At 38.6% G+C, this 12120-nt stretch overlaps 1 protein-coding gene across 4 annotated transcripts in view; it reads left to right on the top strand.

Annotated features, from left to right (window-relative positions):
- Window positions 1–12120, top strand: part of SLC23A2 (solute carrier family 23 member 2) — a 52442-nt gene that overhangs the window by 26849 nt on the left and 13473 nt on the right. For all 4 annotated transcript variants that reach the window (XM_062596746.1, XM_062596745.1, XM_062596747.1 and 1 more), the window contains 3 exons: window positions 3412–3528; window positions 4769–4926; window positions 10402–10490. In XM_062596746.1, the coding sequence (XP_062452730.1) occupies window positions 3412–3528; window positions 4769–4926; window positions 10402–10490 (364 nt within the window). The remainder of the gene's footprint in view (window positions 1–3411; window positions 3529–4768; window positions 4927–10401; window positions 10491–12120) is intronic.

Here is a 12120-nt window from a genome sequence, read left to right as displayed (position 1 = left end):
TGATGACACATTCCAGTTAGTTTCTCTAAAGGCCTCTTACTGATTCCCCACAGTTCATCAGTTTTCTCTCGGTCCTTTCCACTCCTGTTTTATAAGGGAACCTTCATCTCCCACTGTTATCGACATTTGCTTCCTCCATTTTTGTTTGCTATCATTTTTGCTCTACCTTTATCTCTGTTTTGTCTTTTTTTTTCCCCTGTATATCTATGCTGTGCTGCTTTTCCCCTTTGTGTTGTCCCACTCGTGACCAGTTAGGAAGCGAATTAGTCTGTAAAGAAGATCTCTTTCAGAAGGGTGCAGTTCATTTTCGGCAGCTCCCAGCACATATTACTATGGCATACTTGGCAAGCACCAGTGCCTAGGCAGAGCGTTGAACTAGTAGACACAAGTTTGAGACGTAGAAGGGCCAGTGACTACCTCGTGACTTACCAGCCGAGTAGGCAGGCGTCACCTCTAGTTCCTCAACTCTTTGCTGCTCAGTCTTGGGCTCTTTTTTGTCAGCTCCCTTTAGCTCTTATCTGCTATAGGTTTGATAACGTTGGAAGCTGCTTCTGCCACATTGGAATCAGTCTGGCTTTTGGAAAGGAGGAGGACTATCCTGCATGTTTTTTATCCTACAGCTTTGCTGTTACAAGAAGTAGAGCTGTGTTTCTGCTGACCTCGACTGTGTGTTTCATTAGTTTGGAAAGAGGTGAAGAGCATACCTGCAGCTGCCTGTGATTAAAATACGAAGGGGATCCGTATCATCGCTACATTGAGTTCTAGGTAGCAACTGTAAAATTGGCCCAAGCAGTGCTAATCTCATTAGTCAACTACTTAACAAAGCTTGCAACAGCTGCTGCGATCCAGGCACTGTGTAAGAAAGACTTTGCTGTATCACTTGTGCTTTATAGTTTGAAATTCTTTTGTTAGAAGACCTGGAAACTTCTGTTTCAGAAGGGAAAGCTTACAGTATTTAGCAGTTCTTGATCCATATCCAGAGAGCTTCCTACATGCCATGGACTAGTGACTTTTTCCTAAGTGCTGTGCCCACTGACTTTGTGATTCTTTACCTTTATGCCTATATTTGTCTGCAGTCACAAATTTGAAAAGCTGAAACTTGTTGGATGAGTCTTTGTCCCAGTAGCAGCAGGTTGCCCTTTTTTTTTATCTCAAGGCTAAGAGAAGGCTATATCCCTGTTTAGATAGGCACTGAAACATCATAAACTAGGAAAATCTCATTCTGTCAGTGCTTAGAAGGATTATTAGGGGCTGCCCGGCGTGCTGCGGTAGGTGTTTTTTCTTCTCGCGCTGCAGTCCAGTGGGGAGCTATCCATGGTTTGTTCTGCTTAACCTGCTGCGAGTTGGGTGGCTTCAGCAAGCCACCGCTGGCGTGATTCGTAAGGGAACTGCAGCAGCTGAAACTTCTCTATTTCTGCGTCCCAGGGAGATGTTGTAACCGTTCTAATTCTTCCTTTATGACCTCTGCCTTTCTGAAAGTGTGCAGTGACTTTATAGTCAATGTTGAATTAACAAAACCGTGTCACTGGTGAGCAGAGTTCTCAGCTAGTGCGTGTATTGCGCTGAAATGGAACAGAGGGCAGTTTTGTGTATGTAATTATATATATATTTGTGTGTGTATATATATATATATGTAAACACACATATACAGAAATAATATATATTTTTTATATATATACATATAGTCTCTGAGGGAAGCTAAACAAAGCTGTTTTATAATAACAGAACGTATCACAGTAGCTTCTCTGAGTGAATCTTTATTTTCCTGAACAGGTCCCTAGAGAAAGCCTCTAGTGACTGTAAATGTCCTGCTGTTTCTCCATAACTGCATCAGCTCTCGCATCTCCCTCCTCCTGTCTGTCTTCCTGGGTCAGCCACCCTGTGCCCAGTGTTGCAGTTGTGTACACGTGCATGGACATGAGGCTGTGCGTGTTTTATCCTAATTCCAGTAAATTCCAGTTAGGGACAATAAGTGTACGGATTTACTGCTGCTAAACACTCTTCCCTGCTCTATGAGGTGAAGCTCTAAAACTCAAGTTACTTTAAAAAAAAAAAATCATGCCAGTGGGAGTGGAGATTGTGGGGTTTTTTGTTTTTATCTTTTCAAATCAATGAATGCGATATTGGTGCTGCTAATCGTCCGTACGAGTTGTACAGTGAGTAATTTCTCTTTTGAACTCTTTTGGAACTGTACCTTATTTAAATTAATCCTGGTGAGCAAGATGCTCGGTGTTTGAAAGGGGTTTCTGAAATGTTTAAAAAGGGCTTCTGAAGTGAGTGTGGCTATATTTTCTCCATAGCTCTGTGAGATAAATTTACACTTCTTGAGTTTAAATTAGCATACATGCTTGATTGCATTTGTTTTCTCAACAGAAGCTGGAAGTGAAAGGGAAATACCATGGGTCGGTTGGTTTCCGTAACCTTGTAGATGGTAAACTAAACGGAGATTATCCGGGAGTAATCTGAATGTGTTGTGATTTTGAAGAAATAAAGACTACTTAAGGCAAAATCTTAAACCTGGCAAAATTCCCGGCCTTTGTGTAGGGCTGCTTCACGTGAGTTTAGTACTGGTGTGGATTAGGTCAGAAAAGTAGTTACATAAGGGGATTTTTTTTGGTGCTTAAGCTGAAATGATAAAATCTGATACTTCCTCCTGCTTTTATTGTTGGCATTAGGTCTTTAGAGCAATGTGTTTTGTTCTCAGGCCTTTGAAAAGAGGAGAGGTAAAACAAACCAATTCCACTTGACTCTAAAGAAGGCCAGAATGTGGTCTGTCTTAAATTTCCTGTAGGTTTGGAGGAAGTTTGCTTGACTTTTATAAACTGGCTGTGGATGTATTCAGTTATAATGATTAGGGTCTTCCTGTGTGCTTCAGCACAGGATAGAAGCAAAAATAATAAGTTGTGGCTAAAAATGGTTAACCAAGACTGAAATTGAGAAAGAATTAAGCTGGGAAGCAGCTGTCATAATGAGGAACTTCCTTGCCTGTGATTTAGGGCTCTTACACAAGAGCGGCCGTTTTACTTTGACATAGTCACTGTTGACTCTTCTGCTTAGTTCCAAATCTTTTTTTTTTTTTTTTTTTTTTTTTTTTTTTTTGCATTTTTATGACACCATTTGGCTGACAGATTGGTTATATTGTAAACGAACAATTGTTGTGTTAGTATAAATAAGTAGGGAATGGTTTATACAAATGAATCTGTTTGGCGCAAATTCAGGAGCTACAGTTGGGAGATAAGCTCGTTGCCTTGGAGGTAAAAGGCTTCTGAAGATAAAACATATTGACGTTGCTTGAGAGTAATACACCAGTCTTCGAGTACTTAGGAGGAGCTGCCGACAGTTCAAACTCGGCTTATTCTTACACAGTATTAATTTGAAGTTGTTTTGTGTCCTTTCTCCCCAATTTGACAGAGCTCTCTGGCAGAGACGCTGGACAGCAGTGGCAGTTTAGATGCACAGAGAACTGACATGATTTACACTATTGAAGATGTTCCTCCTTGGTATCTCTGCATATTTTTGGGGTTACAGGTATGTTTCAAAGTAGTTGTTACATTTTTGCAGTAATTTTTTTTAAGTTCATTTTGCTTTTGTGTATGTGATTTTTATTCTTCCCATGCTCTGAAATGTTTGAAGAAAGCGATAAGACAGTTTCTTTTGAAGTTGGTCACATGGTGAAATTACTGTTTTGATGATGACCTATATTATTGCTCACTGGCATATGCGTTTGTGAGATTCGCAGTAATAATATTTAGTCTTTAAAGCTGCTGCTTAGCATTCATTCACTTATTTAACCACCTATTTAGCCATTTATTTAACTAAGTGTTAAGCTTCAGAAGATGACATGTGCCACCTCTGGAACTAAAAGATGGAAAGAGCGAATGGTTTAGTGCTGACACCTTGAATATTAAAGCTGTAGCTGTGTCAATTCTGCAAGCCTGATAGCACTATCGTGGAGTCTTCACCAGTAAGCGTGCTGATAAGTGGGGCAGGCAAGTCCTGTGCCCTTTCTGGAGCAAAATGTGCTTTCTGCAGTGAGTAGGACTGTAGTAGGGAGCTGCATCCGATGGCTAGCTCAGCCACTCATTTGATGTGATGTGGAACAGCTCTCTCCATCTCCTTTCTTGAATGCTAATAAAAATCTATCCCACAGGAATGCTGAGAATTTGTTAATATCTATAAAGTATGTTGAGATCCACAAACAAATACATTGCAAAGCATCCTTTTTGTTCCTGCCTTTCCTCAAGGACAAATGGTTCTATAGGGATTATGATTTTACTTGGATTGTTGAATATGGTGGCTGCTGTTTGTTTGTTTACTTATTATAGTTGGACAGAAAAAGAATTAATGAGCAGGTAGTTTCTGGTACTTGGGCACTTACTTGTAGCCTAGTTTAAATGTGCCCTAAGTTCATTCGTAAGCTAATGGTCTTTCACATGGTTGAAAATGGAGTTATTTATCTGCTTTTCTAAGTTGGAAGCTGCTTTCAGCACAGTTACCTAGATACTCCCTCATTGAGAGCAGTGGCCATGTAGCTATGTAAATAACCTAGTTTATCATCCATAAACAGAGACCGTTAGCAGCAGGCTAGTTGTAGCTAAACATGGGCAGTAAAATACCAGAAGAAATATTTAGAACCAGGAAATGAGAGATAGGGTGGATAATTTAAAAGTGAAAGAAAAAAAGAACAGAAAGTAAAAGAAAAGGTAGTCATAAAACAGGCTTTTAAAATGTTGGCTAAAGTATTAACAAACTGTTTTTCTGTTCGCAGCATTACTTAACGTGTTTCAGTGGGACTATAGCAGTGCCCTTTTTGCTAGCTGATGCCATGTGTGTTGGATTTGACCAGTGGGCTACCAGCCAGTTGATTGGGACCATTTTCTTCTGTGTGGGCATCACTACGCTGTTACAAACAACTTTTGGGTGCAGGTGAGATGTGGAACTTGTTGCTAGGGGTGGAGGTGATGATGACAAGGCTCTGCCTATGTTGGAATTTCCAGGATGTAGTATGAGATCCAAGATGTAATTAGTCTGTTTCCGAAGGATAAATATGAAATACAAGATAGCAGTTCAAGTCCAGGACAATTAATGAAAGCCTTTGGAAAGCTTCTCCCCCAAAAAGGTGGGTCTGAAATAAGAGAAGGCATTTCAGGGGAAAGAAAGTACAGCTCGGGAGTGGGGAGGAAGGAGAGGAAAGAGAAAACTCTGAGGGTAGGGAAGGTAAAGTGTTTCTAGGGAGAAAGTCTCTTTAAAAAGGCATGTGATTTTTTTTTCTATTTTGGATATTTCCATTAGTTTTTTGTAGGATACTGTTTTTTTTTTTTTTTTTTTTTTTTTTCCAGAAATTTAAGTTTTGGGGATTTGTCCCAAAGCAAATTATGTGCTTGTTTTATTTTAGTAAAGCATTTGCTGAATTAAAATGGTAGGGTCTTTGGAGTCATGCCACAAGATAAGGGTAGTCAAAGCTAATGTGCTTCAGCTCTAATGTCTTCAAACATATTTGGCTTTGAGTGAAAGCAACCTACTTAGCTTTCCGAAGTTGATTCGAGACCCTTGAATTTCTTCTCCCTCAAAGAAAAAAAGCTTGCACGCATGCACAGTGAGAAAGGATGCAGGTGAATTTTATTCTCCGAGGTTAGGGTCTCTGAGTGTTTCGTTGCCAGTACAAGCAAATTACTTGTTACTTGTTAGCTACTGCAAGTTGCAGGTAAGGATCCTTCAGTGAGCTGGGAAGAAAACGTATAGGTTAGTATAGTCTTACCCTTTGTTCTGGTCTCCCAGAAGGATGCCAGACATGATTTTAGGTGGTAGTAATATTTGTAATAAACTGGTGCTGGTTTAAAAAAAGAGTGTATTGTAAGCTTTATTAATGTGAAGTTAAAACTTTTTTTTAAAAAAAACTTTTTAAATGACACTTCTACAGTAAACACTGCAGAGAAATGTTTAATGTAATGTTTACTTAAACTTTTGTTGACTCTTCTCTGTGACAACCAGGAGTAGATAGAACCTGCAGAGTTTATTTTTGCATCTTCTTGAATAAATTGTGAAAGATAAATAATACCAGAAGAAAAGTGCATAGGGTATTAGCATGGCCTCATGTAACTACTTGAACGACTCCTGTGTCGTTTACTTTAATTCGGGAATGATGTGAGCTGACATCTTGCATTCCGCTACAAAATGGACCAACGCCTCCCACAGTTCTAAAGATTTATCTAAGAAACAGAATCTCTGCATGAGGAAAGGTTATCTCAACAGGGTGAGGAAGGCAAAGCCTATGATGTATCATTACAGTTGTGAAAGATCAACTTTTCATCCCCGAATTTTCCCAGTACTTCAGATTTTCTGATAGAATCTTTGGTTACTATTTTGCTTTGAATAGATGCACATTGCTAACAAACTTTCTTGGATTTTGGGGGGTTTGAAAAAAAATATTTTTTTTTTTTTTTTTTAAGCTTTGCTAAATATATAAACCTGCTGTGCTGTTTTGAATGGAAAGTTCACTGTGGTGGGAAAGTATGATAACTAAAACTGTTGGGAAAGAAGAGTTCCTCTCACACACTGTATTTGCTTTTAGTTGGGATCAGCAGCAGTTAATAATCATCTTTTCTGCCCAATTTGCTCTTTTTGCTTCATATACTAGCTTGCCTTAGCTGTAATAAATTTAAGTACCTCATTGGAGAGGGAGGCAGTGGAGCAGTGAAACAGTTGTGCCTTTTGATATGTTGCACCCGATTGCGTTCCCTTTAGTTGGAGTGGTTCCTTTTTTCTCTCTCTTCTTAAATCTTCTGGTTTTGTTTTATGTAGGGAATTGAGAGATTATTGAAGGAACTGGAAGATTGCATCTTTTATTGTTGTCATTCCAGTTTGAGTGTCTCCTTGCTGGATTTATTGAGGTTTAAATTCTTCAGGCTTTGGAGATGTGTGGCATTGTGGCTGGATATTAAGTCACAGGGAAAATTGGTTTTCCTTTGCCACTAGTTTTCTTCTTCTGCCTCAACTTTATTATGAAAAGCTTGCTTTTTACCCTTCCTGAGACCTGTGTCTGTCTATAGAACTCAAGTTTGTGTTTTTGGGGGGTTTCTCCCCTTTTTCTAATTAATCTTGGGCACCTTTGTCCTTGTTACTTGCTATAGAGTAAACTGGGGTTCTTGACAAAGCAGGTGTGATCCCATCAGTTGGAAATGCTCCGTCCCTCCTGTGTGATCCTCTCTCCTTCCTCTCTCTCCTTCTTGTTTTTTTTTCTTTTCCCCCTTTTCAGTGGCTTCCACTTGCACTGAGAAGGATGTGTTCGTAAACTGTAGAAGTATTTGTGTTTGGGCCTTAAAATCAGTGAATTTGTATTTAAGGAGGGACTTTCAATGGTTGAACGTTTTGTAACTTTAACATGTGATTCTGGTTTTATGTAAGGGTGGGACTGGGATATAGCAGCTATGTTCTGTAAGTGAGACTTTAAAGTATTTATTGGCAAGCCTGTCAACTGAAAAGTATTTCAACAAATAAAGCCACTATGGTTTCAAAAGGTCAAATTCCATGGTTTAAAGGACCTTAAAGATGGAATTGGCTCAATAACGAGGAGGCACTGTGGTCGATTTGATGCCCATACTAATTTTAGGAATTCGAGCTATTTATTAGATTATGTAATAATCCAGAAGATTTGGCAAAGATTCGTGGTAATTTGTATGACTGAGGCTATTCAAGTGGAGCTTTAATATACCTAGATGTTTTAGGTTTGTTGATGTGCCCATCACTTCATTCTGTAAGTGCTGCTACATCTGGGTGAAACGTTAAGATAATTAAGACGCTCCCAGATGGCTTTAACTGTACAAGGAGCTCTGTCTTCACATGGACTGATACCAAAATTAAACAATTTAGTAATCTGGACGTGAAATTCAAATGCTATCCCAAATATGAGATGACACTTCGTACCACAAATGGCTGGCTTTGCAATGGGAAAGCTATTTCTTGAAATGAGTTTCAAACTGCAGCTGGGAAGATACTGATCATAGTTGGCTCATTTTGGTTAATAAATAAGTTAACAAATGAGAGAGTTCTGTTTTTTCTTACAGTTTAAAAAAAGGGGGGAAGGCAGAAGAACACTTCATGTTGACCCTACTGGCCCTTTTGGTATAAATACTTCAGGTTAACTTTATCCTATGAAGGCTGAGCAAATAGCTAAGCAAGACATAAGGAGATGTTATTGTGTGGGATTTTATCCAAATGGATTGTCTAGGTCTACAAAGATGAATAAGGTCCAGTAAAAGTAACTTTGCTTCTAAAAAAAATTAAAGGCACACAAATGCTCCCCATTAATAATGTGCCGTTAGACCAAATGGTGAAAATGTGAATAGGCTGGCAAAGGGACTGTGCAGTGAGGTTTTCTAGATGTAGCTTTAGGGACAGTTGTTGAAGCGATACCCAAGATAAGAAAATCAGATGTAAATCAGATTATTGGTATTTTACTTGAGAATCTGAATAGCCGTTCATTTAGACAAGCAACACAATTTTTTTGCTCCTAGGAATGTTTTCTGAACATTTAACCTAAATGCTGGTTCAAAATACTGCAGGGACTGGCAATTTCTGGTTCCTTAGGTATTTGCTCCCCTTAAGACTTTACAATTTTATGTTTTAAACCCTGGAAGACAAAAAAGTAACTTAGATAAGTTTTCTCATCAAAAAGTTGTGTGTTATACAGGAGGAGTTTAGTGGCTTTTGGATCACACACGGAGAAGCCGATTCATCATGTATGTTCCGTCTTAGGTCTTTAATATTCGTTGTATACGGATATATTGTTTCTAAAGGCAAGGTTCTGAGTTTGAACGCCCATGGCAATTTGTGTGCCTTGTACCCCTAAACTAAGATTGTGCAAGATTTTAAAAGGGTTTTTTATGCAATACAAAATTTGCGCCTGGAGTTAAGTCTCAGTACAACTGACTTCATTGCTGGAGAATGTTGTTGCAATGTACATTTACAAAATCATTAGAGAGGGACGGAGGACAGTGTAGGTGGGATAGAGGAGTAACAGCTTGTTACAGGTATTGCATATTTTGCCATGAGCACCAGCTTGCTCAGTTTGCCTAATAAACCTTGGAAAATTAGGTGAATCATTCACTTATAGTTGCCACGGTTCTTCACCAAAGATAGAGCTTGCTTTTCTCTCTCTCTCTTTTTTTTTTTTTTTTTCTAGAATAAACTTAAAGGAATTACAAGCCATCTGAGCATACTTGACTTGCATGTATATTTTCTTAAGTTTGAAATTTGGACATAGTTTTGAAAACTTGTAGTATGTGGGTCTGCTTGTTAGATTGCTCATGGCCCCAACTCCTTTTCCAGTTGTTAATTCAGCTGTTTCAACTTCCTGCATGTGACTTTTTTTATGACCACTGTTAGTAACATGCTTCTGTTTTGATCTTCTTTGCATTAAGCACGTTAAGGATTTTTTTTCCCCATAGACTTTCTCTTCCTCCTTATCTGAATCTGCTACGGTTTGTTTTTTTCCTTTACTGTGATTGTGCTGGCATTAAGGCACTTCATTGTGGCTGTAAAACAGCCATAAACTTGGTGAAGTAACTAGAGTCGCATGAGCAATTAAATGGTCCACATGCTATGGTTTGAGGCTGGTTATTAAAGAGAATCATGTTACCATCCGTTAATGACAGTATCTACAGAGTAGTTCAAAGTGCATCTCCTCTAGATTAAGTAACATCTGATTATTTGTAACGTTATGCAAGCTGCAGCTCTTTTGGTAAATATGTAGTTCATATAGGCAGATGCTCTTTAGTTTTTAGAAAACTTTTTGGGAGGTGTGAACACCAATGCTAAGAATGTCATCTTGAAATTCTTTCAGCTTTCATATTTATTGTTGATAGCAACCTGGAACATCTAATCAGCACTTAGTAACGTAATAGTTACTTACACATATGCTTAAAGATGAATCTTAAAATGACTATACTTCAAGTCATGCAGCTGGCAAGTATTGAGCATGCTGACTGCTTACCTTTCTCACGGGGCTTTTAATGTGGCAGGACTGTAAACGCTGCGTATTCAGCAGCCTGGCTGTTAATTGCGTCAAAACGTTCGTCTTCGTGCCCTGCTTTGCTGCTGGGCCGAAAACTTGTTGGATCGATGTCTGGTACCCACATGTCAGTGCCTGGTAATTAGCTCTTACAGGCATTGTGTTGATAACTTCATGCATGTAGTGTCTCCTGTTAGGGCCTTTGATCTGTGAGTCTTATTACTTCAACGTGGATTTCTTTTCCCATAAGAAATCCTCATATTCCACGTTGTTAGTAACCACCTGATAAAGGTTAGTTCTGAGGATGGATAACTGTGTAAGTACTGTTGGTATCCGGACACAATACTGTTACACCAAAAAATACCAACATCTCTTCTTTCCTTTTCCACCAGGTTACCCTTGTTTCAAGCGAGTGCTTTTGCGTTCTTAGCACCTGCTAGAGCGATCCTCTCCTTAGAGAAGTGGAAATGTAATAATACAGGTAATTGTAATTTATGCTTGCCCAGTTTTACATGACAAATGACCTGGATCTTGTACAGTGCAACTGTACCATTTTGATACAGAAACTGAAAGCAATGAGCAGAAAATACAAAAAATATAACTCCTTTTGCAGTGCTTCAGCTTTGCGCCTCTTTGCTGTGGAGAAAGACTCCTAAAAATGCTCTTGTGGAATTCTAGTTTTTGTTCCTTCACGTCTGTGTGTAAGAGAGCCTTAAGGAAACGATAGGCACTGTGGGAAAACCCTGTGGATGTAAGGATTAATGTCTGATGGTAATTTGCTTTGGGGGTTTTTTATTTGTTTTTAATAAATGTCAACAAAAGAAATCCAGCAATGGTTTAGAAATTGTTCTAGGCCATTGCTGGATTTTTCTGTTGTTGTTAATCACGCAGAGTAACAGTACTGAACTTCAAAGAACTCCATTGGACTGGTTCTTCCCAACATTCAGCATCACCTCAACATCAGTATTTTTACTCGTTTGTTCCTACCTTACAGTCTCTGAAGAGCAGATTTTAGAAATCTTTGGTTGTTAATTTTAAGTTTCTATTTTTTTTCCTTTGCTAATTTCATCTTGAAAGGTTTTGAATTTTATTTACAATCACATACTAAGAAAAAAATGTAAAGTAAAACTAATCAGGTAGGCTGACTTTTAATTTTAGGTTAGACTGAAGTGGGAACCATTCTAGCAGACTGCTTTTCGATGGGATGTGGTTATTTAGTAATAAGGTTGTGGGCAGTGCAAAATAGCATTATAAAGAAAAAGGCTACTTGCTTTGAATTGAAGTGCTCCTGAGCAGTCATTTTTTTCTTATGATTGTATTTGCATTGAATTTATATTATTTATGTACTTAAAGAGCTCTCTTGAGTCACATGACCATCCAATTAATTTTCCTGATGTTTTTTATGGAAAACTTAGTTCTAAATATTCGCTTTTTCCCCTTAGGAAGATCAGATTTAGTTGCTGGGAAATGGCATATGCGTTTCAGTGCCCAAGGTTTCAAGGTCTACTATGTTGCGCTGTAGTTCTTAGAGGTGTGGACATTTAGCACTCCAAAATGTGTCAGTACCCTAGTAAATGCCTTGTTCCAACAAGATGCTGTCTGATAACCTTTGATTGCAAAGTAATTTTTCACTACTTCAGCGTGTTAGAAAGAATCTTTACAGCATCTTGTTCGTGAACCTTTTAACCTCCATACAGTGTCAGGTGGGGTTGTAACCACAAGTCAATCCATTATGCAATGAGTGACCTAAATTGGCAAACAACAAACATTTAAGTGCTTGAGTCCTAATGTGCAACTGAGCAATTCTCCATTCACCCATTTATTGGAGTGGGAAAAGAATTCCTAACTGACCTTCATTTCTGGAAGTTAGGATTTTTTTTTTCCCCCCTCCACTCTGGTACAGTGGGTAAAGTTAGTGGTTAGCTCTTAGGAAATGTAAACATGTTATTTGGGAGAGGTTATTGCTTGATCTGTAGGACTTGAGATTGTTTCTGTGTAAATCAAGGCTCATTGGCCAGGATACAGCTTAAGCAGAAACTTGGTTTGTGAGAAATTTGACCCTATGGTTGCAAAGTGGTTGAGGAGTAAAAACCTGTTTTGTCTTTTTCTTT

The sequence above is a fragment of the Rhea pennata genome, chromosome 28 (assembly GCF_028389875.1).
Source record: "Rhea pennata isolate bPtePen1 chromosome 28, bPtePen1.pri, whole genome shotgun sequence".
Taxonomy (NCBI): domain Eukaryota; kingdom Metazoa; phylum Chordata; class Aves; order Rheiformes; family Rheidae; genus Rhea; species Rhea pennata.
This window is presented reverse-complemented; position numbering and strand designations above follow the sequence as displayed.